Raw genomic sequence first — 25960 nt, forward strand, 5'->3', positions numbered from 1 at the left:
GACGCCAAATAAGTCGGCGCTCAGATATTTCGAGCACGAATTTCCTTGAGATAATGAGCATTTGCATATCAAAACGTTAGAATATGTTAGAAAACTCAATGTAATTGGGACATTAATGTGATGACTCGGCAGAAGAAATTAAGCAAAGTTGTGATGGTGATAGACATTTTACCTATAAATGGTGTTTTACACTAAAAATGTTAGAGTTATTCATAAGTGAATTTCAACCCTTCTGATTACACGGTTTGTGTAATTCCCGAGCAGCTTCCTGCATGTGTTCACTGATGGGTTGGGCCTCGCCATCAAGCTGCTCTTTGGTTCCAGCCACTGATGCTGGGTGAAACTCAGGTCCGTACTCTGGCATTCATGACCACTTTGGTCACTTTTCTGATCACAGTCTAGTTTGAAGGTACAATGCTTTCCGATGGCAACTTTTTCTTCACACTGACTGATGTTTTCCTTCAGATTAACAATAACAATGTCCATGATGTAATTTACTTTAGTAAGCTTGTCTTAGGCAAAAAGCAAAACAAAGCGTGACATTTCCGTCGCTATGCCTGATATTTGGGATGGATTTATTGGCAAAAGAAATGTTTCTCCTTTGTTTCAGCGAATGAAATCTAGAAAACACAGTGGACCATCCAACATTTTGAAAGGGCCCAGCAAGAGTCCAAACCTGAATCCTTTTCTGAATCTGTGGAGGTAACACATCGGTAACAAGAAAGTCTCAAACCATTAAAGACCCGGGGATTATGTTGTTTGCTGTTTGCTGCAAAGAAATCATTCATCACAGTGTGGAGGGAGAGCACGATGGAGTTTTCATGAGCTGATAAATGTTTTACCCTGTTCACCTGTATCTTGGCTCTGGTTAGACATGTAAAAGTAGCTCTGTATTTGTCTGTCTTTCAGGTTTCTAGATCAGGCATCGGTGGCTTTCCTTTGCTCACCAAAATGAGTTTGTTGCCCACAATGGCAAGTTTAAAACCACAGTTTGACACTCACAGTTGGTGTTTCAATGATATTATGGCAAGTTTATACAACATGTACTGACAAACAAGAATGCTGATCATATATGCAAAATTTGCTCACAACTGCATCATTGGACTACAAAATATAGCATACACAAATAACTAAACTGAAGTTGGGCTCCGAGTGGATAGACCTATAAAGAGCATTTCATAAACATTTAGCGACAGCTTTTGCAGTACAGTTTTGATCTTGAACACCCCCCAAACCATAATACCCCGTCGCAAAGTAGGTACGTCAGGAATTGGCGACTTCACGCTTGCGCACTGCGGTCCATCGCTGATGCAAGAAAATTTCAGTGCAGAGGTGTGCGACCAATCGAGGGATAAAAAGTAGTCCGATTTCTGTCTTTGTTAACCCGCAAATATGTCAGGAGACGAGGTAAGTCATCCCAAGTTACCTGATATTTAATCCGCCACAGTGTTTAAGCTCACTGGTCGTTTATTAGTAGAATTATTGAGCCGCTTTGGTGTTTAGGATGACTTTGGGCCTCGGCACCGCTGTTCCCCTCCCTGTCCGCAGAAGCTCTCACATGGCAGCGGCCGGGCTAACAGCGGCCCGCCTAGCCCGATTGATAAGAGAGCTACCATTGTACTGCAGTACTACGGTCGATGATATTATGTAAACTGTTATATTAATAATGGCGAATTAATTCACCCGGTCGCTACCGTTGGATGACTCAAACTTAGCGGCTAACGATTGCTAATTGCGACGAAAACCGTTCATATTACTGCTAGCAAGAAACGGCTACTGAGATTTAGCCTGGTCTTAATTCCAGTTAGATACATCAATTCATACTAAAACAAAGCCGTGACCCAACCCCACTTGATACCACGGCTGAAAGGTACTATTAAAACTAAATTTCACAGAATACATCCAGCTTTTAAACTGAACGCGACATAATTTTGCGGTGTTAGAGGAGATAGATTGTTTGTTCGCAGTAGTCCCCTCACCCCGACAAGGAAGTCCATGTCATACAGAAAAGCTTGCGGTATTTCAGTGAGTTGTCAGTCAGCTCAGCATTAAAAACCGTTATGTATTTATTATCGATATTTTTCTTTTCGTCAGTTCATTGCGCTAAACCAGAATAGGTCAGAAAAAAAGGGTAAATATTCGTCAGTTTTCCGGATTTTAGTGTAATGTAAAACAAGTCCCATCTGGAACAATCATTTAGAGAAATAAATATAGATGTAGATATGTGCTCAGGGAGATCATATGAAAATACGTGTTAAGATGTTTAAAGCGAGCCAATGTCTTTCTCTCAATGTAATAGTAAAACTGTAACATTAGTCAGAGACTACTGTCTCTATTTAAACTATTTGATGAAAACTGAAACACTGGCTTTAGTGTCGACCAGCAGTTCACGGTCTTGTCATCAGTTGTAAAGCTTATTTTTCCTCTCCTTTTCAGATGATTTTCGATCCCAACATGACCAAGAAGAAGAAGAAGAAGAAGAAGCCCTTCATGCTGGATGAGGACGGAGGAGAGGGGATCGGAGGAGAAGAGGCCAAAGAGGTGGAGGCGAAGGAGGCAGAGCCAGAAGTTGGAGACGACAAGGAGATGGATGCCGATGAAGATGAAGGCAGGAAGAAAGGTGAGAATGACAACAAAGTTACTCGTTTGTAAGATTCAGTAAATAGAAATCTTGATTGATTTGACACTGTGCATTACCAGCGAATTGGCATTAGGTCGGAGTTGAGCAGCGTTTTTTATCTTCTCTAGAACCTGTTGATTTGAATGACCTCGACTTCTTCAACCAGAAGAAAAAGAAGAAGAAACCCAAGAAAGTAGATATGGAGGAAGGACTAAAGGTCAGTCTCTGCTAAACCACAAAGTTTCTCCCAGTTTCTTCCCTCCATGTCACTTGTATTATTTGCATGATAATTTCACAGCACCAAGTTTTGCAACACTTCTGCTGATGGTTTCCAGTTCCCCTTTTCCTTCTCTTGACTTGGAGCACTGTTGCCCATCGTCTCCTCACTTCATTGAATATTGGTTTACTTCAGGTTACTTGTCTTAAACAGGATCTGAAAATTGAAGGGGAGCAGACGGAAACAAATGATGACGACAACGGTGTTTTGATGCTCCAGGGCAAAAAAAAGAAGCAAAAGAAAGTTGATTTCGAAGAGGGAGAGCCATTGGTGAAAGATGACGGTAGAAATGAAATATTCCCATCTTTAAGATTAAGATAGAATAATTGAGGCAAGTTTATTGGTATTTTCAACCATTAAGCACAGTACACAGCAAAATGAAAGAATGTAGCAGTATAATGGAGCAGATATTGAGGACATGTTAATAAATACTGAAATGTTGTGTGTCCCTGTGGCGTATAAAAGCTAAAACAAAATATATGGTTATCAGCATGGTTTGATGATTCGGCACAAAGGAATAGTCTTTATGATGTAAGGATGGGGGTAAAAAAATAACGAAAGGAAAAGAAGCTGCATGTGTGACAGGATTTGCATATGTTTGCAGCACTGGAGGACGATGAGAGCAAGAACAGTGACGGGATCTCGTTCAGCTCCTCCACGGGACCTGCCTGGGCTGGCTCGGAAAGAGACTACACTTACGATGAGGTGAGCCAGTCGAAATGAACCATAAACGTAGAAATTTGGTTTTGAAGTGTTGATTCGTTACCAGTTCTTATAGCAGATATATGCTCTGAATAAACACCTTTGCCTAAGTAGATAACAACAACAAACAGATGAAAAACGTTTAAGATCTCATGCTTACGTAAACTTGAGTTGGTGGAACTAATCAGAGTCTCGGTCTTAGCTCTTAAACAGAGTCTTCAACATCATGAGGGAGAAGAACCCGGACATGGTGGCCGGAGAGAAGAGGAAGTTTGTGATGAAGCCTCCTCAGGTGGTCCGAGTGGGAACCAAGAAAACCTCCTTCGTCAACTTCACAGATATCTGCAAACTGTAAGTTAACACCGGATATCTGCTCTGTATTTACACACTGTTTAGTAGTTTGTGAAAGTCTGATCTGAGCTGATCCTTCATTTACTTCACAGGTTGCATCGTCAGCCTAAACATCTCCTTGCTTTTCTGCTGGCTGAGCTGGGAACAAGGTATGTTGCTGCTTTCCTGCTGATGTGAAATCATGAATTCATCACGGAAACGTATTCTATATTCTTTTTGAAAGAGAGAGCACATTGTTGTGTGCGTTTTAATGAAAAATGTGTTTTTGTTCTGTGCCTTTTTCTCTACCTACAGCGGCTCAATAGACGGAAATAACCAGCTAGTGATCAAAGGCAGATTTCAACAGAAACAGATAGAAAATGTTTTGAGAAGATATATCAGTAAGTGGGAAATTAACCTATGATTTATAGCTGAGCTAATTGCTGTAATTTAGCGATCATAACATTTATAGATCTAAAGGTCTGAAATCTCCTACTAAAGTATTTAAGTTGCTGTAGTATTTGACTCTGGGTAACGTTGCCTCAAGGTTTAGCCTCCGAAAAAAATGCATTAAATGAAAAAGTATTGTTTTATTGTTTTTTTACCATGGGACTGTTGTTTGAGTTTTGCACTTCCAAGTTAATGAAGGTCCTTTGTTTAGCTTTACCTTTATTATCTGCACTGCTAATACTCCGCCTTCTCACCCCCTGCAGAGGAATATGTGACGTGTCACACTTGCCGCTCCCCAGAGACCATCCTGCAGAAGGACACTCGTCTTTATTTCCTGCAGTGTGAGACATGCCACTCCCGCTGCTCCGTCGCCAGCATCAAGACCGGCTTCCAGGCTGTGACCGGCAAGAGGGCGCAGCTCCGCGCCAAAGCCAACTAAAGGCCATGAAAACTGGGCTCCCCGTCCTCTCTCGGCCTCCTTTTCCCCCTCAGAAGGGCCGAGTCGGGGTCGGGCGTCCCCCTTGATTTGCTAAAAGGACTCTCTGAATCGAACTGCGGGAGGGTTTGGCTGTTGTTTAGTTGTCATCGCCTGAGCGGGCAGGCAGGGAGTGAGAGAGTATCTAAAACCGACAGATGGGGTTGAGGAACCGTAAGCAGATGACGTTCACCACATACACTGTTGGATTGAATGCATTTGGTTTGCTTTTTGGAAGATGAACCCTCCACCCCCTAGGTTTTTTTCTATTTGCTGTGAATCCTGATTCCTGCAAGAAAAGCCTGATTTTACCACAGCTCGTATCCTTTTTTTTTTTTCTCTCTCTCTCTCTTTACAAACACCAGACCAGAAGACTTACTCAGATTTAAAAAAAATTAAAATAAAAAAAAAGATATTCACCACACAACCAGCTGCATTGTTAAGCTAAATTACGGTAATGGAGTTGAAATTGCTCTGTTAATTGTAGTCATGGTTGCTTCTTTATTCTTGACCTCAGTGTTGCTTAAATAAAAGCTGTGTTCTTATTTCTGGTCTATCCCGAACTGCAAAACTATCAGTCCATAATTCTAGCTGATCATCGAGAAAAATCTAAGTCCCAGGGCCGGGGTGCACTTTTCATGGAGGCTCTATGATGAGAGGCTCCAAGCACTGACATGCTCATGATTTTACTGTGTGGTTTTGTAATGGAGGAGTAAAAACTACTTGGGCTGTTAAAGAGGAGAGCTCTGTTAACAAGAATTACATGAGAAGGTTGTATGTGACACTGCAAAAGAAACTATACCGTGTGTTTTTGTAGCGTTGATGATTTCTAAACATTAGATCAACACATTTATATCAAATTTGGATTAGTAGAGTTTGAAAATCAATAAAATTGACAGGTTTTCTTGAGCTGATGGCATTCCCTTAAAAAAAAAAACAAAAAAAACGCTTCTGAGCAGGCTGCTCAGACAAGTTTCCTTCCTGTTGGTTATTATTTTCCAGTGTGAATAAAGAAATTTTCACCACAATCTATACAGAATATGTGATACCGGACACATTACGGTGGTTCTGCTCTTATTTCAGAGTAATGTGGATAAGAAGGTCTGACTGGAATCATTTTAAAACCTGGTTTTTACATAAATAAAATATTCTACTCTCTCTCTCCACTACTTTCTCTGCTTGCTTCTGTGTTACATCACGCCTCGTGTATCATTTGATATGAAATCTAAATGTGATATAAGACATTTTGATCTTTGAAAAATGTGTGGCCTGTGGTTTATGTATCCATCGCGACGGCCTTTGTGTTGAAGTTTCTCTAAAAATTGATGGCTGACAATGTATTCACGGTTCTAAAAACTTACTTTAAGCAGCTTTCAATCTGGAGGTTTTTAATGTTACAACAAGTCATTAACTGTAGCAGTCAATATGAACTGAATATTGCTGAATTGTGCTGAGTTCAGTTGTGAAGTTCTTATTTTTATTTTCATAATGCTGACGTTAGAGTAATTATTATAATTATATATGACTTGTAGAAGACTTGGTATGTCGCACAGTAAGATAGCCTGAAAGTCTCGGGAGTTCTTGGATGTTACGAAGTAATAAAGATTGACAAATCTAAGCTTTTAAGTTGAAATTCCAGTACCGGAAACGCGCTGCCGTTAGCTTCATGCTGATTGGCTGGCTCGTCCTACTAGCCGAACGCTTCTAGTAGGAACTACAGTGAAGCTGACGGCGCTAGTTAGCAACGGGTCCTAGCTTGTTAACGAGCCGTTGGAACAGTCGAGAACAACTCCAAGTGAAAAATAAATTTAAAAAAATCATGCCTCGAGTTTACATTGGGCGACTGAGTTACCATGTCCGCGAAAAAGACATTCAGCGGTTTTTCAGCGGATATGGAAAACTGATGGAGGTCGATTTAAAAAATGGGTGAGTTTTTGGTGAAAATTTTAATAGGAGTTTTGGCTAATGTTACATAGCTACCGTTAACATAACCGTTACTGTGAACGACGTCATCTCATGCACCCTAACGTTTATCACTTAAGTAATTGCAGCTTGTGTCATGCAGTCACGTTAGCCCTTAGATTAGAATTTTGTTGGTGGTCATGAAATGTAACATTAAGAAAATTTAGTTTTGTCAGCGTTGCTCTTAGGTGTGTAGCAAGTGTCGCATGGCCAACATGGCGCCTTTGTATTTGCTACGTCGCGGGGCCTAGCTAACTAGCTAGCAAGTTCGTATGGGCAGTGTTTTAGTTGTATACTATCCACAGTGCTTTGATTCTCTAACTTTGTTTTTAACTCTTTCCTCTTTAGTTATGGATTTGTGGAGTTTGAAGATAACCGAGATGCAGACGATGCCGTGTACGAGCTGAATGGGAAGGAGTTGTGCGGGGAGCGTGTGATCGTCGAACACGCCCGGGGACCGCGGCGAGACCGAGATGGCCACGGCGGGGGGGGTCACTTCGGTGGTGGTCGCAGTAAGTGTAGTCTATTACAAGATACCCTCTCTTCCCCTTCCCCCCGGGGTGAGGTGTCGATGTGGACCGCAGAGAGAGCAGTTTCTGGGGCTTCATATTAACAAATGTGTTGCATACGTTTACGGGTGTTAAGTTGGGTTTTTGTCTCTAGGTACTCAGTTTCACGGTTTATACCCAGAAGCCTTGAAATCTTTACCTAGTCGCATAACCAGTGTACTTTCAAGTATGGTGAAATCTTTAGCTCCGATTTTATGTGTAATATTTTTTCTTAATAGAGAAATACTTCATCTTCAGTCACATCCAAAAGTGTTTTTTCTTTCTTTCCCTTTTCAGTGGCTCTCATAGTGCTGAACAGTTTCAGCTGAGGGTTGCTGACCTGCAGGTTTTTGCTCCTCTTGATCTCAGGCCTTTCTGGATTGATCTGTGGTTCCCTTTTTGGGGACGAGCAACTAACTGCAAGTCAGAGCATCTAAGTAGCATTTCTAAGAGTAATTGAGTGATCAGTCGTTCATTAGACGATGAGAACTTGTAAACTGCAAAATAGTTTTGGGGTATATTGTGTGAGCCATGAGTTGGTGTAAATTTGAACTTTTATTATTTTTTTTTTTACACATCAGAAGATGATGCTAAGCACACTTGATCACTTCAAGGATAGCTTTTGCTGAATCTTTAGGACTAAACTAACATTTTCTTGTGAAATGTGTGTTAACTTTGGCATATATATATACGTATATATATTAAACATTAACAAAAGTCCTTGATGTTTCAATTTGAAAGAGTCCAGTTGCGGGCTGAGGCTGAGAGTCCATTGAGGCTAAAGATGACTGGCTAAGATGACTGCCTGTCCCGTTTGGCCTTGGCTTTCACCTTACAATGTGTGTGTGACCTTTGCCCCCTTGATCCTTGGCTGACCTAACCGGAAGCCATGATGACAGCAGCCTTTTGCCAATAGACCAGGGGTGATGGTGAGGATTGCCATTGGTTTCTATGTTGACAGCAAACATGAGTGGATCGGCTCTAGATAAGAACTTGCAATCTAAAGAAATTTTGTGAGTGCAAAACTTGGAACAAGAATTTCAGACCGACATTCGGTCAAATAAGAAATTGTCAAAAGTGTATCAATTATATAATTTATCCTCAATTTGATTGACCAGCGTTCCTAACCGAAACTTTTATGGATGCCTCCTTTGTTTGTGTTGCAGGCTTCAGGGGTCTTGAAAGAACATCACTGTCCATTTGTTTATGCAGCTAAAGCATCACAGTGTGATGTACTGAAGTAAGATGGGCTTTGTACTGCTGGAAACAGATGCAGTGGTGTTCTTTGCAGCAGTGAGCAACTTCACAATGTGAATAAGACAAACCTTAGAGAGCCCGTGCAGTGGCTTGTAGACAGTATATCTGAATCTTTGTGGTTGAAAATGGGATCAGAGGGACTCCTTTTTTATTAAGTTTAAATTTATTCCCCTTGGACTTTGATCTGGCTTGTGTTCTTTAGATAGCCCTGACCGGTAGTTCTTTTATCTCTTGTCAGTTAAACTTTTTCTAATTTTTTATTTGTGTTGTTGTTTTTAAAGGTAGTGGTGGTTATAGCAGCAGGAGCCGCACTGGCAGGGATAAGTATGGACCTCCAGTTCGCACGGAGTACCGTCTCGTCGTGGAGAACTTGTCCAGCCGCTGTAGCTGGCAGGACCTCAAGGTAGATGTGCCAGCAAATGTAGTTTTCTTTATTTTAGAAGGTCATTGACCAATACTTCTTACATAACATTTGTTTGCAGCTGTCTTTGATGTGTTTCATGTTTTTCCATATCTAGGACTTCATGCGACAGGCAGGAGAGGTGACTTATGCAGACGCCCACAAGGAACACACCAATGAGGGAGTAATTGAGTTCCGGAGCTACTCAGACATGAAGAGGGCTCTGGACAAACTGGACGGTACAGACATTAACGGACGCAAGATTCGTCTAGTGGAGGACAAACCCCGCAGGCAGAGGTCCTACTCTGGTAGCCGCTCCAGGTAGGGACACACTCATCGTGAAGCATGTGTGTGACATCACTGAATATGCAAGTCGCCCTGTTTCACGTTGAGTCGTAAATCTTATGCTTTTGTCCTCAGATCTCGTAGCCGCCGTCGCTCCCGCAGCAGGAGCCGCAGAAGCTCAAGGAGTGGCTCCAGATCCCATTCCAGGTGAGGGTGGATCTAGTTTTTGTATCATTTGAGGAAAAAGTATAAAGGAAAAGACAGGATGGAGGTCATTGGTGGTTATTTATATTTGGTGTCCCAGGCAGTTTTAAACTGAAGTGGCTTTTCTGTTCCAACAGGTCTCGTTCCCGTAGCAACAAAAGACGTCATCGTTCTCGTTCCAGGTCCGGGAGGAAGTCTCGCTCCAAGTCAGAAGACGGGAAATCGCGCTCTCGCAAAAGCAGATCTCGTTCTCGATCCCACAAGTCCAAATCTCGCTCCCGTTCTGCTGACCGGAAATCAAAGTCTCGCTCAAAGAGCCGCTCTAAAGTGAAGTCAGAGCGAGATTCTCGTAGTAGATCAAAGGAGATGTCTGTCGAAAAGAAGTCACGCAGTCGTTCAGCTTCTCCTGTTGAGAACGGAAAAGAGGAGTGTGCTGCCAAATCTGCCTCCCGCTCCCCATCTCCACAGGAAGGAGATCGTCGATCCAAGTCAAGAGAGAAACGTTCCGCTTCCCGCTCAAAATCTCGCTCTAAGTCCCGTTCTAAGTCCCGCTCGCGATCCAGATCAGCCTCTCAGGATTAGAGGAGCTGGAAGGGGAGATGTTTTTCTTATTGTGGAGCCTGATTATCATGCTGTACATAACGAGCAGTGTTGTAATAACTGGCTTGATGCTTCCTGACTTCTCTACTTTTCTCCTTCAAATGTGCACGTCTTATATTTCATTAATGGTTGCACATTGGCAGTTTTTTTTACAGAATTTGTTTAGAAATCTGCTCTTTGTGATCACAAATTAATCTAAATTCAAAATACATGGAAGAGCTGCATCACATATTCTCTGCTGTCCTGTCCCTGCCCCCCCGTTCTGCCTGATAGCTTAGCTTTAGGTTGTCCATACAAGTCTGTCTTCATTAAAAGCTGTTTCTAGCTCAACTTAGATTAAGTAGTCGTCATTGTACAAGTCCTCTGTATTCAGCAGATGTTCTGGTACATTTATGCTGTTTGGCTTTGTGTTCTCAATCCACTAATGTTTGAAAGCTCATTGAACTACAACTGTCTTGTTTTGTACTCATTTTGCCCACGATTGTGGGAGAAAAGTAGCATTTGGCCGCAGTACAGGAGCAGTTCTCATTTTAAACCTGTTTCTTTCTCAAGAAACTGGTCAGTAGTCCTTGTTTCAACAATGTAATCTGGGATGCAAGAGCTTGTACCACAGAACTGGATATTTAAAAGAAAGTAAGGGTTTATATTTCATGTTTGAAGAACTTGCTTTGTAGTTGGATTACTGTGATCCCTTTTTAACCTCTTGTACATAGACTGTAATCGGGACAAAAGTGATTGTTGCTTCCTTTTTTCTTTTTTTGTAGCTACTTTTGTGGGTTTATTCCCACCCTAATTCTTTAGTTGGCTGATTTGTGGGTGGCCATGATCATTTATTTTGTACATCTTTTGTTTTACCAATTTAAATGCCTCAAATGCAGTTAACCATTTTCTGCAAGGCTCAGTTTATCTTTTTTTTTTTTTGTGTGTCCGTCATCCCTTCAAAGGGTTTTGTCAAGCTTTTGCTTATATAAAGTGTGCTTCTAGTACTGGAGTTTTGTAAGTTAAGGGATACGCGTTGAGATCTGGATGAGAAGGTGTGCATTTATAAACCTCAAACTTACTGAATGCGTCCACTTTGTTCAACCTTTTCACTTTTTTTTCTTCCCATGAATGAGATCAATGGAAAATGTATCTTTAATAATTTTTTTGTTTATTTTATGTCCAATAAAAGATCTTAATTAAGCCTTTGTTGCTTTGTGTCAGTTAATTTAAAAAAAAAAAAAAAAAAGCTTGTCTGCAGCATCCACATGACCTATATCCCGCTAATTATATAATAAATGCTCTGTCATTAAGGGATGGAGACTGGTTGAAGTGAACACTTTCATCGGTGTGATGTTGATGTAAACAATTTGTTTCTTCGTAAGAAGACGAGCGGCGCTTGATCGGTCGGCAGCTTCATTGGTGGACCACTTAATTTTCATTTGATAGTCGTTACTGAAAGTGGGGCGACTGATCTCGAAATGTTTTTGGCGTTACAATAAACCAAACGATCGGTGACTGTACAGTGGCTGTGCGCATGCGCAGTCAAAGCCCTGGAGCCGCAGGAGATCAGCGCTGGTAAGCCAAATATCAGTTCCTGAAATCTGTAAACGCGAATTAATTTCACACGTATAACTCCTGAAATAGTGGAAAACATAATTATCTATAAGTTTCTCAGCTTTTGAGGGAGCAGATGTCAATTTGTGGTGTTTTTTTCTTTTTTTTAGATATATATATATATTCCATTGAGGTAAACCGTATTTGCGCTACCGGTGTTATCAAACACAAAGCTTTTCAAATTTAATATATAAATTTGATCAAGGAAGATGGTTACTAGACAGCGGTATTATGCACCTTTTTATAATATGCGCGGTTCCGCCGGGGTTAATATCTACCACGTTTAACGTTGTCAAGAGGCTAAAAATAATGCTCATTCATTAGAGATTCTGACGGCATTGATGGCAAGGTTGATTTTTCAGTAAATGGGGATATTACTGGAGTTGATACTGTGCCTTTACACATTTTTTGCCTCATGGATTTCAGATCCTCCGCCATTTTAACTGAAATGCTGTATTTTAGTATGTGTGTGTATGTGAGTGTGTGTGTGTGTGGACTTGAAAGCTTGCGCGTAAATATTGGTGTGTCACCATTGTTGCCTCATTTCATTGGAGGTAATGAATATCAGTAAAATGAAAATAAAAAGTCACACTGTCCATTGCTGTTTTGATTTAAAGAACAAGTTAAACAAAAGTTCAGGGTAAATTGGATTAACACTTGGAAGTATTTTCTTGTGGTTTACACCAAGCTTATGAATTAAGGAGAAAGCTGGTTTTAAAGCTTTTTAATATATCTGAACCTTACAAACCATTTGAGTTTTCTGATAAGCAGTTTTGTGTAGCTTGGACTGAAATGCTTTGTGAAATACTTTTGTAAATTCTTGATCTGGATAAAACAAACATTTACAGAAGAAAATATTTTTTGATCCCACTCCCATTCATAATGTGATGCTTTTTCTGGGGTTTACATTACACATAATAAGTTAAAACTTCAAGCCTATGGCCCTCTCTGTCACCTCTGTCTGCTATTTTAGTAACCAGTGTTTTCATCCTTTGCTTCTCAGTGCTCCAGCACAAGAGACAGGGACGCAGACATGAGTGTCAAAGTGAACATCGAGGCTCCATCCAAAGAACCCGACTCTGCTCCTATTGACCCATCGCCCTCTCCTGCCAATGAGACCATCCTTATCTGTGGCAGCGACAGTGTGGCCAGGAAGACTCGACCCCAGCCCCACACCACCACAGCTCTCCTCCTCCCAGGTGAGCTCAGGCCTGAGGGTTCAGAGAAAACCTGCTGCCCTCACATGTATGTTTATACTCTGTATAACAAAGTGTTGTTGAGCTCTAAAATGACCCTGACGTGATCGGAGGAGAGCCTTTACCTGACCGGCAGTTTCAGACAGCAAAACTACCTGGGCTAAAAGAAATGTTTTCTGACTCGTGACATTGTTTGTTTTCTGACAAACTTGATTAAAAGAGATACAGCAGTCACTAGCAGGAATATGAATCAACTGATGTGCCTGGATAAAATGTTGATATCTGGCTGATATCTTCAGGATTACTCAAAATGCTTCATATGACTTCAGATTTGTTGTCATTACAGATTAAACAAATCAACATGATCAGAAATAGACGCCTTTTATTGTAATTATAGCATATGTAATAATAAGCAGACTGTATTATATGGAACGTCTATTTGACTAATCAAAGCACTTTAACTCTACAAGCCATATTCACATTCACAGCACTACGCAATGTTTTTTTTCCCCTATCACACACCTTCAGACACTAATGGATGGCAATATGGGGTTCAAGGGTACCTTGACATGTGGTCCAAGGAAACCAGGGATCGAACCACCGTCCTTCTGACCCCTCTGTCTCATGAGCTATAGCCGCCCCGTTGTACATGAACTGTTCGTGTGTAGTGAAACTGCAGTGCAACTAAACTTCCAGAGCAATACAAAAGAAATATGTGGAACAAAAATCAAAACTTTTACACTGTTTATAAAACACACAAACTGTAGATATAAAAGGATGGTATGTAAAACTAGTAAAACTACTCATATGAAACTCTATATCAAATGACTAATGTAGTATCTTAACAAAGTGGAATTAGGTTAAACGTTACTTAATAACTATTAATACTATTAATAACTTAATAAACTGCTTCAATAAATTTCCAAGCAAAACTTCTGATCATAAGATAAACTTACTATGGTTCTTTAAGTCATTTCTTTTCGTAACACGGGAGAGTAAACTGAACATATTCTTACTCTGCGACTATTTTCTTGTCCTTGTTTACAATTTTTTTAGTGTTTACATTGTTGCCTTTTTACAGCTCTACTGCCTTTAGTTGCCCCTTGGGGACAAAAAAAGTTTTTTTTAATTGAATTGAATTCACATCTTGGCTAAGCAAAACAAGACATTCGAACACATTACTTCTTGGTCTTTTACTTTCTGAACAACTTCGTGGACTACATGATTTATAAGTTAATTGAAAAAATGATCTCCAAAGAAAGTAGAGCGTGGTTAGAGCGTTTGATTGATGTCTTCACATCCTGGTTTGTAAATTTGGTTTGTGGTGCCTTTTAACTTTGTGACAGCCTTTTTGGTTTATGGTAAATGCTACATGTCTGGAGTGTTTCAGTTTATTGATGCCATATGTTCCTATGTGCTCTCTTGGAAAAGCTTTCCTCTTTTTCCTCTTTCTTTTAATTCAAATGTATCAAAACAATTGCTGTTTCCTCGATTAAAATGGCAACAAAGTGCTTTTATTTTAACCACGTTAATAAGTTAATAAGTCTGAATGCACTGCTTTCTTCAGCCCCTGGACATCAGAAAGTGGAGGTGACTCCAACTGTTACAGTGGGAAACCCAGGTAAAGGCAGCAGGGCCAATGAGATAGCTACACCTGCCCTGACGGCGCAGGTGGGCGGGGCTTGTAGCATCGTACATGTCCTCGAGTGGAAGGAGGGGATGGCCATCCTGCCCAGTAGCAACCTCAAGGTAAATGATTGTTTCTGATATGTTTTTATGTTGGAAAAATGTCTTCCCCATTACAACTTGGTAAAGATGCTCCAAAGAGGTTATAATCTACTCACAAACCCGCTCCCTTATCAGCTGTTTCTAGCATTTTAACATGAACATTAAGACGAAGCAAACTAAACTTGTAACTAGAGATTTCTTGTGTAAATGCAATTAGGATTTGAAATTTGGTTGAGAAAACACTTGACTCTTTTGTCTTGACTTGTAAAATGAAGGCCACAGTAACAAATCCCAGGTAGTCAAACAAAAAAAATCGACATAACATTATTGACTGTTGATTCTCCGGAGTGGGAAACAATCAGATAACGAACATGGAAACGACAGGAAGTGTTTCATACATTTTGATCGCTCAATTAATAGTTTGGAGGAGAATAAGCTTTACATAGACAAGAAAAGGAAGGGTTGACAGATGAATCCATATATGTGTTGTAGTTCTGTGTGAGTGACGTAGGAGCTCTGAGCACGCTAATAACCCCAGGGACAACTGGTGGCACCACTGAACCCGCAGCAGGGACTTCTGGGAGATCCACTGATGGAGAAAGTGCTCCGGACAAGCCAGGTAGAGTCGTGGTTACGTAAGGTTAGAAGGCAAAATTCTGGATTTAATTTCAACATTGTCACCTTGTACACAATTATCTTGAAATACTACTTTGTCACACTCACTTCTTCTACAATATAGCAGATATTTGATGAATAGTTTTTGTATTAATGGAAAAATTTAATGTTTTTTCTGGTGTTACAGGAGTCCTTCTAGTAACAGATTGTTACTTGCTGTACATGCCTGCACAGTTACATGGAGTATTTGCCCTTTCAGTGATCCACTGTGTGTGCATTAAGTGGAGATGAGCAATGATTACATCAGCTGCAGCAGAGCTCCTCTTGACAAGTGAAGAGGTTGCAGCTGCAGATTTGTGTTAAAAATACCAAGCAGGCAACATTCAGACAATCTGAAGAATTCAAATCCAGCTGATAAAAGTGAAAACTTTTCCATAAAGGAAATAAAAAAACAGTCAAAGACACAGAGCAGTTTTTTTAAATTTAGATTTCAAATCTGTTTCATCAGTGCTCACGTTGTCTGGCCCAGAAGTTTCGGCTCCTGTCGGCTTTGTGAGAGCTGCAGCTGTGGAGCCGGAGAGGTTGGTGCCAGTCAAACCTGAAGTCCAGTTTGGACCAGGGCAACAGAACCACGACCCCAGAACACAGAGGAGCTATGCAGACGAGCTACGCAGGGACCCCATCACTGACAAGTATGTTCCTAACAGCTGCTTGGCCCCTACTGTATATTCACACATGCATCTCCACATACACATCTGTCCACCTCCCACCTCAGAAGGAGTATCAGTGTCGAGAAGGTGCCGGCAGGTGGGAGGGTCTCCTCCCTTAACCCAGACCACCTGAAACCCATGAGGAAGAGGAAGAGGAAGGAGTACCTGAGTCCATCGGAGGAGGACTCTGACATTGAGGGCACAGTAGGACGGCCATTCTTTCCTCCATTTAAACATCCATTCTCACAGCTAATGCATGGGTAAAATGAAGCTGACTAAGGTAAAGTCACCCTTTCAGATGAAAAAAAGTTTGTTTTCTCATGTGATTGACTGTTTAGGATGAGAAGATGGACGATACTAAAGCTGATGGCCGACACATCAGAGGAGGTTATCGTTTACATTTTTAATTTCTTTTTGTCTCAGATATTTGCTTATTTGTTTACCTTGAAATATAATTTAGCTTTGAAGATACAATTCAATATCATGAAATCCAATTTGACACACTGTTTATGTAGAGCTGTTTCATTGCATTACTGGAGGTGTAAAGTCATCCAATCCTTATGCTTTGCCATACCTTTTAGCTTTTCCTTCTCAGTTCCCTGATAATTCTCCTGAGATGATTTCCATTCACTACTCTCAAGTACAATTAAAAAAAGGCTTCAAATACATTTTTGTAAAGTCTTAAAAAATGCCAAAAACAACAACAATAAGATTGATCATTTCTGTCATTTTTACGAGTGGAATTAAAAAGTATCCTTTTCCTATTTCTGGTGGATTTTCATATCAACGAAATGATTACACGTGTTGGCAGCTGTTTATTGTCACAGCTACTGAGATGTAACTTGAGGAAGATGTAATTGATGAAGGCTAAATGTAGTTTATGGGATGTATAAGCAATTACAAACCTGTCTATTCTTACAGTAAAGTAAGAACAAGGATAGCATATTATTTCTCCACTTTTGGTCACCTTTTTGTTTAATCAGAAAAATAGTTGTCATTACATGCATTTTTGTCTTTTTTTGTTACTGTGAAATTACAGCTCAATTTATGTCTGAGTTCTAATGACTGTGATGGTTCATTGCATGAATTAATCAACTAATTGGTATTTTTGGAGAAGGTGGGGATAGTAAAACGGAGCTGTGGACGTGGGCTCAGTATCTGGAGGAAACCAAAGCTGTTGCTGCTCCGAACAAGCTTTTCCAAGAGGTACTTTTAACTTATTTTGCTCTTCTGTTACTAAAACAGGATCAAATCTGTCAGCCAGAAGGAGGGAATTAGAAAAGTAAATTCACCTGGGTCAAAGTAATGTATGCAGCCAAAGGCATGAATTAATTAATATCCTTGTTATTTAATAGATTTAATAGGATGTTGGGAGAGTGGTTTAATTCTTAAACAATCTGCAAGTAGTATGAGATTGATAAAAACATAACTTAACTGGAGCATTTGCTGCGCTCTGATCGTTCTTCTGTTCCTCCATCTAACTTATCCACAATTATCTATTGTTCTCTTTACTTTTTCATATGTGTTGACCTAAAATGTTTTCTCTTTTATCCCACGTGTCCAGTCTCAGAGAGTGCCCACTGTGAAGAACGGCTTTAAGCAGGGGATGAAACTAGAAGGCATCGACCCGCAACATCCGTCCATGTACTTTGTCCTCACTGTGGCTGAGGTGAGCCAGATGTTTATTTACGACTCTTACTGATTACTTTTGATTAAAAAAACTAGAATGAATCAGCATGCAGGTATAGTTTAGTCACAATGGCTCCTTCTGCCTGCGATGGTTCCTCTAATGTGAGGTGATGTTATCATGCAGGTCTGTGGTTACCGGCTGCGGCTGCATTTTGACGGCTACTCCGACTGTCACGACTTCTGGGTGAAAGCCAACTCCCCCGACATCCACCCTGCAGGCTGGTGTGAGAGCACAGGACACAAACTGCACACTCCCAAAGGTCAGAGGTTACAGTGCTGTATATATCCTACAACACTCAACATTTATCTAAGGAGCAATAATGCAGAATAGGAATTAAATTTCATCTCCTTCACTCATGCTTGACTTGAATTGTAAAAAATTTTACTTTTCCATCAACAGATTATTCGATCCATACTCTGAGAAAACTCCACATTTAGGTTTTACAGGAGCGAATGTGTATAGCTATCTACTTTTCACACATTAAACAAAGACATGAAATTAGTTCATTTAGTGTTTTGTTTTTTTTTTGCATACAGATGTGACAGTGGTATTAATCCCCATCTCTAACTTCTGCCTTGATAAGTGATGAGTGTATCAAATATATTGTGAGCAGAAAAGTCTTAACGGTTAGTTCAAAGTAGTGGAAATAGTGCAAATTAATATGCAACTATATCTGATATAGTGGAAAAACTGGAAATGCTGCTTAGAGTGTTTTGTCAAAGGTTCACGGTCCCCAAAGGCCATGAAAAACCTGGAAAATTCTTGGAATTTTAGAACAAATAAATACAGGAATCCTCTGCTCATGATGCACTCACAGTTGCCCAAAATGTGTAACTCTTTCAAATGTTCTCTCTGTTTGTCTTTCCTGCAGGCTGTAAGGAGGAGGAGTTTACTTGGACCAACTATCTAAGAATGACCAAAGCTCAAGTGGCGCCTAAAGAACTTTTTGCCAGTCCTGGGAGGGTAAGTGCTATTGTATCATCTAATATTAGGTAGCTGTATTAACTACAAACAGGAACCTGAAGTCACTGAGAATCAGATGTAATAAAAGTTCTGAAAAAAATATTCACCTCTCTTATAAAACATTTGGTCTTTAAGTTGGCCGTTATATAAAACTGAAGACTTGTGCAGTTCGAACTGGATAAAAAACGTCAATGTGTTGTTTCATTGAAATCCTGCCTGCCGTCCTACTTGATTTTCATCTTATACAACACTACTTTTACATTAAATAATGTGCTTGTTGGAACTGACTACTTCCCTCTGCATACTCCTATTTGGGTTCAAGTGTCAATAACAGTTGAACACCGTCAAATTGATTAATTTTTCCACGTGATCTCTCAGCTAATCCTGTGGTGCGTCTCATTGCACACGCCAAGTTATGTCCAATATGTTTGCTTTTTTGTGCAGATCGACGTGAAGTGTGGTTTCGATACAGGAATGAAGCTTGAGGCGGTCGATCGCATGAACCCCTCTCTCATCTGTGTAGCAACCGTCACCGATGTGGTGGACAACCGCTTCCTGGTTCATTTTGACAACTGGGATGACACATATGACTACTGGTGAGCCACAACAATGTCAGTCATTTTCTTTGGAAAATGATTCAAGCATCTGGACTCTCTGTTATGATCAAGTTATCATTACATTACAGTAGAATTAAGTGATAGAAAATATGTAAGAATGAGCACATGAATGTACAGATTGCAAAGGCATGACCCGCCCTACTCTGATTATCCTGACATTCTCAAATCCTACACCAGTTGCCTTTATTGTTTTATTTTTTACTTTAGTTTAGCTTTTGTCTTTTTTCTTGTGACGATATTCTTTCATTTGTGAAATACTTTATTGTGAAGTCTCCCAGATGTGAACCTGAACAGATAACTGCTGAGCTGAATAACTGAAAACATCTGTGTGGTTGCAGCTGGACCTCTGAGTTTTCTGACATGCAGTGTGTTTTTTACTAAGGAACGTTCATACCTGAGTGAATTGTCCTAGAAGTGTCAACTGAGAGAAGAGCCATTCTGTGCTTCCTTGGTTATCTTTTTTAGCCTTGGACACATGGACACACCATGTTTTATGAGAGGAAAGGATATTGTGCCCTCTTACAGGTCCTTGCAGCATCAGAATTCAAGGGAACACTAAATAGTTTTCATACTTTTTTACTGTTTAAATGTATTAACTAAATTGACGCCGTTTGTTGGCGCATTTACTTTAATTTGTTTGAGCTTTTGTGAAAACAGTCAATCAAACAATGTTGGAGACAAAGCCTAGTTGAAAGGAAAGATCTTGTGTGGCTTGCTTGTGGTATGAAAGTGAGCAGACAAACCACAACATGATAGTACAGTTTATTGTAGCATAAATTCTTCTGCATATTGCTGCGTTTCCATTCTCTTGCAAAAAAACAACAAACTTGAAGCAGTCCTTTGAAAAGTCTGACCGGAATCTTGCCAGATATAATAAAACATCCCAGAGATTGGTGTCTTGTACATGTCCTCTGCATAATTGTATAATCTTTGATCTGTTCTGTCTTCAAACATTTTGATGTTAGTGCTCAGAAATGTCTATAATACCATAATTCTGGGTGTTTTTCTGTTTTTGTATAAACTCTGCAGGTGTGATGCCAGCAGTCCATACATTCACCCTATTGGTTGGTGCCAGGAGAGGAACCTCCCTCTAACACCGCCCCAAGGTGACTGGTTAATCAGTTATGTAATCCTGTTTGTGGACATCCCATTGGTCATAAACTTCAAAAACACCTGCGCTCATTTTTCTTTCAAGGTTTTTACATTTTCCTTTCATTCCCTTCATATTTAGAATTTCTAAATGGGTTTTACACCATGTAATTACAAAGATTTTCACGAGGATTTTGGTAACCTGTGCAATTTTAAAGAGCTCAGAGATGAAGATGGTATTCAGGGAATTAGTGTTTATATTAACCATATGTTTATTTGTGGTCTGCTGCTTCAGATTACCCAGACCAGGGCCAGTTCTCCTGGTCTCGGTACCTGGAGGAGACTGGTTCAAAGGCCGTGGCTGCTGACGCCTTTAAAGTGGTGAGAATATAAAATAATCTTTTTCTTTTTCTTTTAGATTTCATTCAGTCTCTAAATTACTGAGATTAAAGTTACAGTTCCCTTAAGAATGTTTCTGAAATGTCAAATGGGTTTCCCATCGTCCTTTGCTGTCTTCAGAGGCCGGCCCACAGCTTCCAGCCTCAGATGAAACTGGAGGCTGTGGACAAGAGAAGTCCTGGTCTGATCAGAGTGGCCACTGTGGAGGAAGTTGATACTCATCGCATTAAGGTGCATTTGTGTGTGTTTGTGTACAACACATCTGATCTTGTATTTGTGTGATATTTAATACATTTCCTGATCTCCCTCAGGCCCATTACACCTTTAACTCTTTGAACTTATAAGACAGAGCCCCTGGCATTAATGCTTTTGATGGCCTCACTTAAATCACATTCTTACATTCAACCTTGAACCCTTTAAACAGCCTTTACCGTGTGCGCTTTGAGTGTGTGTGCTCATACATTAATTACGTTTGTGTTATAGCTCAACCTTTGCTCCATTTTCAGGTCCACTATGATGGCTGGAGTCATGTCTATGATGAGTGGATGGACTCAGATCACCCCGATATCCATCCAGCAGGCTGGTGTGAGGCCACTGGTCATCCGCTTAAAGTTCCTCCGCGGGATTCAAAAACACAGCAACCACATGGTAGCAGCCACCAACACATCACTGTTTGTACTCTACTGAAAACTATAGATTGATGTTATTCAGTCACAGTTATTGTGGATAGCTTGCTTTAAATAATAGCACAGGATTAGTTCAGTTCATCCAGTGGAGGTACATGTAAATGATAATTAAAGCGGGAAACACTTTCCCCTATTTTTGTCCTGCTGTAAAACATTGTTCGTTTTTATGTCTCTCACTGCAGGCAGAATTTCTAATTTACAACACAGTTGTTTTTGAGGTTTGGGTTTGTCAATAGTATGCTGTGGTTGTGTATGTGTTCACACAAGAATGTTCACCTTTGTATCTACACATGTGCAGGTGTGAGGGAGCCTCCAGCTACAGGCCCGTCCACCTACCCCTCCTCTGTTCCTTGTAAACCCATCAGTCACCCCAGAACAAACAAGTACAGCTTCCACAACAGGTCAGCCCTGAGCTCTGCTCTGACAATTATTGCTTGCTGAAAATGCTGTAAACTGTAAGATTTTGCCTTGCTCTGCTGGAAAAAAAGGTGAATGTCTCACAAATAATGGAAGTTTGATAAAAGATGAATATTTCAAAAGGCACAAATGTCAACAAAACTTTAAGTTTTGTTAATTAATGTTCACAAACCTTTAAAGAAGAAAAGTAAAATGTGAAAAAATCCGAAAGCAAAAATGAGAATCTTTACCGTGGTGAGAGCTGAAATCTGGCCCTAGATAAGAGCAGAAACTATTAAATATTTTACTGAACAGCTAAACTGTGAACTAATCCTAATTAAAAAAGAAAGAAAACCGTTTAAAAGTAAGCCCTACATCACCCTCCTCTGCTATAATAAAAGCACAAAAGGTTTAGAACCAGTGTTTGGTTCTGGGTATCCATCTGGGATACTGTAGTAACATGGCAGTGGTGAAGAGGCCAGGAGGGCAATTCATGGTGTCTTTGGATATTAACTGCTAGCTCAAAGGTAATAAAGATTAATTAATTCTACACCAGTGTAAAAGTTGATGGTTGTTTTGAATATTTCATATTTCTTGATTGCCCTAAGCTTTATCCACAACAATTTGCTGATTAAGGCTAATAATGTCAAAAGTGTGAGTTATACAAAAGGAATCATTTTGCTTTTAGATGTTTTTATGGCGAATAATACGCTGAAGTAGTTATATACCCAAAAAAGATGTATGAAAGAAAAGGTTTATAGATGAAGGATAACAGTAATGTGAATGCTCAATCAGTATTTACATAGATGATGTTGCATGTAGATATTAAGGAAATGCCCTGGATGCAGACATTGAATTGATGCTGACGGATGCCTCCATGTCTGAAACAGGAAGTGTCCAACTCCGGGCTGCGACGGTTCAGGCCACGTGACTGGCCGTTTCACTGCCCATCACTGCATATCCGGCTGCCCGTTGGCAGAGCGTAACCAGGGCAGGCTGAAGGCCGACCTGTCGGACTCAGAGTGCAAGAGAAACCTCTTCTTTGGCTCGAGGACAAAGAAAACTCATTACCGTGGCAGGTAAAGGTGTACGCGTGCAAGCACTCACACCCACGGATTTGCTTTTGTCTCGTGTCTCACGTGAATCTTTTCCTTTGTTTTCAGGATTGGTCGTCCTCCCAAATACAGAAAGAACCAGCAGAGAGACTACCAAAGTAGGTCTTTTAAAAGCACTACCTGTATCTTACTTTTAGTGTATTTCATCTTACTTACTTACTTTTAGATCTTTTGGCAGCCTTTTTTTTTTTAGGTGTTTTGTTTACAATGGACAGGAAAGAAAACAGGGGAATGACATCGATGACTGGGACTTAGCTACTAAGGGGAATTTTTACCTGTGTTATGCACCTTAACTGCTCAGTTTTGTTGGTTTTGTGTGTTTCTCCTCAGATATGTCCTCAGAGGGAGTGTATCCATCACTGTTCATGTCAGCTCTGAGTGGTCAGTCAGACCGGACTCTGTCTCTGTGCTGGGAGCAGCACTGTAAGCTGCTGCCCGGCGTTCAGGGCATTCACGCCAGCCAGGTGGCAGCATGGAGCGTTGAGGAGGTGATTAAGTGTCGGAGCTCGCCTTCATATTTCGTCATTCATTTAATATCGTCTGTGTTTTGACTGTTCGGAATATGGTGTGTCATTGGTGCAGGTCTTCAGGTTTGTTCAGAATTTGATTGGCTGTGAAGACCAGGCTCGTCTCTTCAAAGAAGAGGTGAGACCATCAAATAATTACGCAAAGTAATACGTTCTCATGTCACATGACCATACCATGTCAGCAGCTGACACACCCTTTTACTGACCTACCACATCTTTTTGTCTCTCCAGATGATTGATGGGGAAGCTTTCCTGCTGCTGACTCAGACTGACATTGTGAAGATCATGAGTGTCAAACTAGGCCCCGCCCTCAAGATCTCCAACGCCATCCTCATGTTCAAGACCACAGACGAGGGACTCAAGTGATCCCGTCCTCACACTCTGGGGTGGTGTGGCGGGGAGGAGGGGGGGGGTTGTCGGGCAACCAATCATCATGTGCCAAATTCATTCTATTGCAGGGTACAGACCCTGATTACCCTTTTCCTGTGTTTGGTGTCCTGTGCCCATCAGAGAGAGGAAGGGGGAGGGGAAGTTGTGGTCCGATCGGGGACGAATAAAGCTGTGATTGGAAGAAGAAGCTGAAATCAGAAAAAATAGTTTTGAGGAGTTAGGGAGGATGGTTGTGATGTTGAAAAATTGGTGGAGGGAGGCCTGTTTTCACCACTGACATGTTTGGTTCAGTGTACAGGTGATTACTAAACCCTAAAACAGTCAGTATTCAGCACCGGTTGCAGACCTGACGTCTTTGGTATCTAAAACATAAATTACACTTCCAGACACATGCTCTCCTACTAAATTTGAGTTACGTAGCTTAAATGTAATCAGTTAAAATTAGAGAAAAAAAAAGCACCATAACTACTATAACTTTCTGATTGAAAATTGTTCCTACTAACAAAAGCTAGAGGAGCAATCAGTTGGAATCATACATTCGCTGATGTTGACTCGTCTTGGAAAGACGTTTGCTGATGGACAGCTTTGATGAGAACCCTGATTTTGACAATCGCAGGGAAAGAGACAATGATTCAGAGTTGAATCTAACAAAGTTGAGAAAAAAGATGTACTTATTTGAATCAAGGACACTGAATAAAAGACAATAGATGGGAGGACTGTTGTGTTGATAAAGTGGGCAAAAAGTAAACATGACTAATTAAATGCAGTTTGTGAGGCTCCTTTGAGCTTCATGTTGTGTGCAATAAAGAACGTGAGAGAAATGTACTGTATTTAGTAACTTAAACTTAATATTACAGCTCCCTGTTGCACTGTTGCACTGTAACAGTACAAAATGATAAATAAGCTGCTTTGTTCAGACTAGAGATTTCTGTTGGGGAAGACTTAATTATTCAGAAGAATCAATGAACTGTGTTTTAAATTTCTTCCCGCTGCACCATTAATGTGAAAACTAAAGGCACATAGGAGCTGTAATGTTTCAAATGTTACCCTCTGCTCTCCAGTGAGTCAGAAGACAAACACAGGGTTTGAGCTTTTATCTCGACATTGAAAAAAAATAAACAAATTATAATCAGGATTTATTTTTTGATAACTCGTAACTGATGTCACTCTTTGCATTGGCGTTTTAGCACAACCCAAAAGGATTTTACAGAATGATGTTCCCATGTTTGGTCACTAGAGAGTGCAACAAATCCAGGTTGTAGCACCATAAACACCTGTTAGGTATCCAACAAAAGTGGAGTGTGCCACAATTTTTGTGTGATGGACACTCCACCCAGAGCGTGTTTATGTTTACATTGTCAGAGTGGGTTAAAACACCCGTATGGGGTTGATATTGTGAGATGTAAGTTGAACGTTTTAAGGGCTTTTGGAATATTATATCTTTGTGTGTCTCTCTGGTGGGATTTGCGTGTGTGTGGGTGTCAAGATAACCTTGGGTCACAAATGCCATTCAGTCCATATGAATTAATAAACATCCAAAGCTGTCTTATCTGGTTTCTGCCTCTGTCTCTTGTCTCAATTGAGGGATGAAATACACTGCATTTCCTGTCCTTGTGTGCAACTTACTATTGACTATAAACTTAGCTTGTATCACATCCCCCTATTGACCATATTGTCGTCAACAGTTGGCTGTGGTGGTGTCAAATCCTTCCACACCCTTCCCAGTGCTTATCTTCTTGTTCCAGTGAAGAGGCCAGAAAGTCAGGTGGTGCTGATAACCTACTGCTGCAGCCAGCCTGTAGACTGAGGGAACAGAGGGTTTCAGGAAGAATGCTTTCAAACTTTAAGGAGTTAAAGAGTACTGAAAAAGAAGACAAATGTTGCTCTAATTGTTTAAGCATTAAACACATTTTTTTCTATTTCCCCATAATTTTCACAGGTTTTAAATCAACTTCACTATTTTTAACATTGGGGTCAAAATAATTTAAAGGCAGTGACTGTGAATGCCGTGTTTCCTCTCATCCGATGCTTGGTTGGACCTTTTCTCCCACTGTTCTTCGGTGCCTGTTTTTAGTTACTTTGATGTTGTCATGTCAGTAACAGCAGTTTTGATTGAATCCAGACAGAAAGTAT

The 25960-nt window shown here is 40.4% G+C and overlaps 3 protein-coding genes across 3 annotated transcripts; all 3 read left to right on the forward strand.

Moving 5' to 3' along the window:
* Positions 1-1274: 1274 nt before the first annotated feature.
* On the forward strand, positions 1275-6020 carry eif2s2 (eukaryotic translation initiation factor 2, subunit 2 beta). Its single transcript, XM_072366613.1, has 9 exons — positions 1275-1407; positions 2437-2620; positions 2749-2837; positions 3051-3180; positions 3502-3602; positions 3802-3950; positions 4043-4099; positions 4245-4330; positions 4643-6020. The coding sequence occupies exons 1-9, from the start codon at positions 1393-1395 to the stop codon at positions 4816-4818; spliced, it is 987 nt and encodes a 328-aa protein (XP_072222714.1). The 5' UTR covers positions 1275-1392; the 3' UTR covers positions 4819-6020.
* A 533-nt stretch (positions 6021-6553) lies between these two features.
* LOC140271172 (serine/arginine-rich splicing factor 6-like) lies at positions 6554-10743 on the forward strand. The gene is made up of 6 exons (XM_072366277.1): positions 6554-6780; positions 7165-7328; positions 8903-9024; positions 9140-9342; positions 9442-9513; positions 9648-10743. The coding sequence occupies exons 1-6, from the start codon at positions 6674-6676 to the stop codon at positions 10090-10092; spliced, it is 1113 nt and encodes a 370-aa protein (XP_072222378.1). The 5' UTR covers positions 6554-6673; the 3' UTR covers positions 10093-10743.
* A 665-nt stretch (positions 10744-11408) lies between these two features.
* l3mbtl1 (L3MBTL histone methyl-lysine binding protein 1) lies at positions 11409-25392 on the forward strand. The gene is made up of 22 exons (XM_072367518.1): positions 11409-11667; positions 12710-12905; positions 14470-14651; positions 15123-15249; positions 15754-15937; positions 16021-16159; positions 16294-16342; positions 17073-17161; positions 17520-17624; positions 17769-17904; positions 18517-18608; positions 19053-19204; positions 20255-20331; positions 20610-20695; positions 20834-20944; positions 21220-21361; positions 21698-21800; positions 22686-22874; positions 22959-23008; positions 23241-23398; positions 23493-23555; positions 23669-25392. Exons 2-22 carry the CDS (start codon positions 12740-12742, stop codon positions 23801-23803), a joined length of 2535 nt encoding a protein of 844 aa, XP_072223619.1. The 5' UTR covers positions 11409-11667; positions 12710-12739; the 3' UTR covers positions 23804-25392.
* Positions 25393-25960: the final 568 nt, after the last annotated feature.

Source organism: Leuresthes tenuis, unplaced genomic scaffold, assembly GCF_036924035.1.
Source record: "Leuresthes tenuis unplaced genomic scaffold, fLeuTen1.0.hap1 SCAF_16, whole genome shotgun sequence".
Classification (NCBI taxonomy): Eukaryota; Metazoa; Chordata; class Actinopteri; order Atheriniformes; family Atherinopsidae; genus Leuresthes; species Leuresthes tenuis.

Excerpts from the sequence above, each read along its gene's own strand:
- l3mbtl1 (XM_072367518.1), top strand. The coding sequence starts at position 12,740 with ATGAGTGTCAAAGTGAACATCGAGGCTCCATCCAAAGAACCCGACTCT. Across the intron at positions 18,609-19,052 it reads TTTTTGCCAGTCCTGGGAGG|ATCGACGTGAAGTGTGGTTT; the intron begins GTAAGTGCTATT and ends TTTTTTGTGCAG. Across the intron at positions 19,205-20,254 it reads GATGACACATATGACTACTG|GTGTGATGCCAGCAGTCCAT; the intron begins GTGAGCCACAAC and ends TAAACTCTGCAG.
- eif2s2 (XM_072366613.1), top strand. Across the intron at positions 3,181-3,501 it reads GCCATTGGTGAAAGATGACG|CACTGGAGGACGATGAGAGC; the intron begins GTAGAAATGAAA and ends ATATGTTTGCAG. Across the intron at positions 4,100-4,244 it reads CTGGCTGAGCTGGGAACAAG|CGGCTCAATAGACGGAAATA; the intron begins GTATGTTGCTGC and ends CTCTACCTACAG.
- LOC140271172 (XM_072366277.1), top strand. The coding sequence starts at position 6,674 with ATGCCTCGAGTTTACATTGGGCGACTGAGTTACCATGTCCGCGAAAAA. Across the intron at positions 6,781-7,164 it reads GAGGTCGATTTAAAAAATGG|TTATGGATTTGTGGAGTTTG; the intron begins GTGAGTTTTTGG and ends TTTCCTCTTTAG. Across the intron at positions 7,329-8,902 it reads TCACTTCGGTGGTGGTCGCA|GTAGTGGTGGTTATAGCAGC; the intron begins GTAAGTGTAGTC and ends TTGTTTTTAAAG.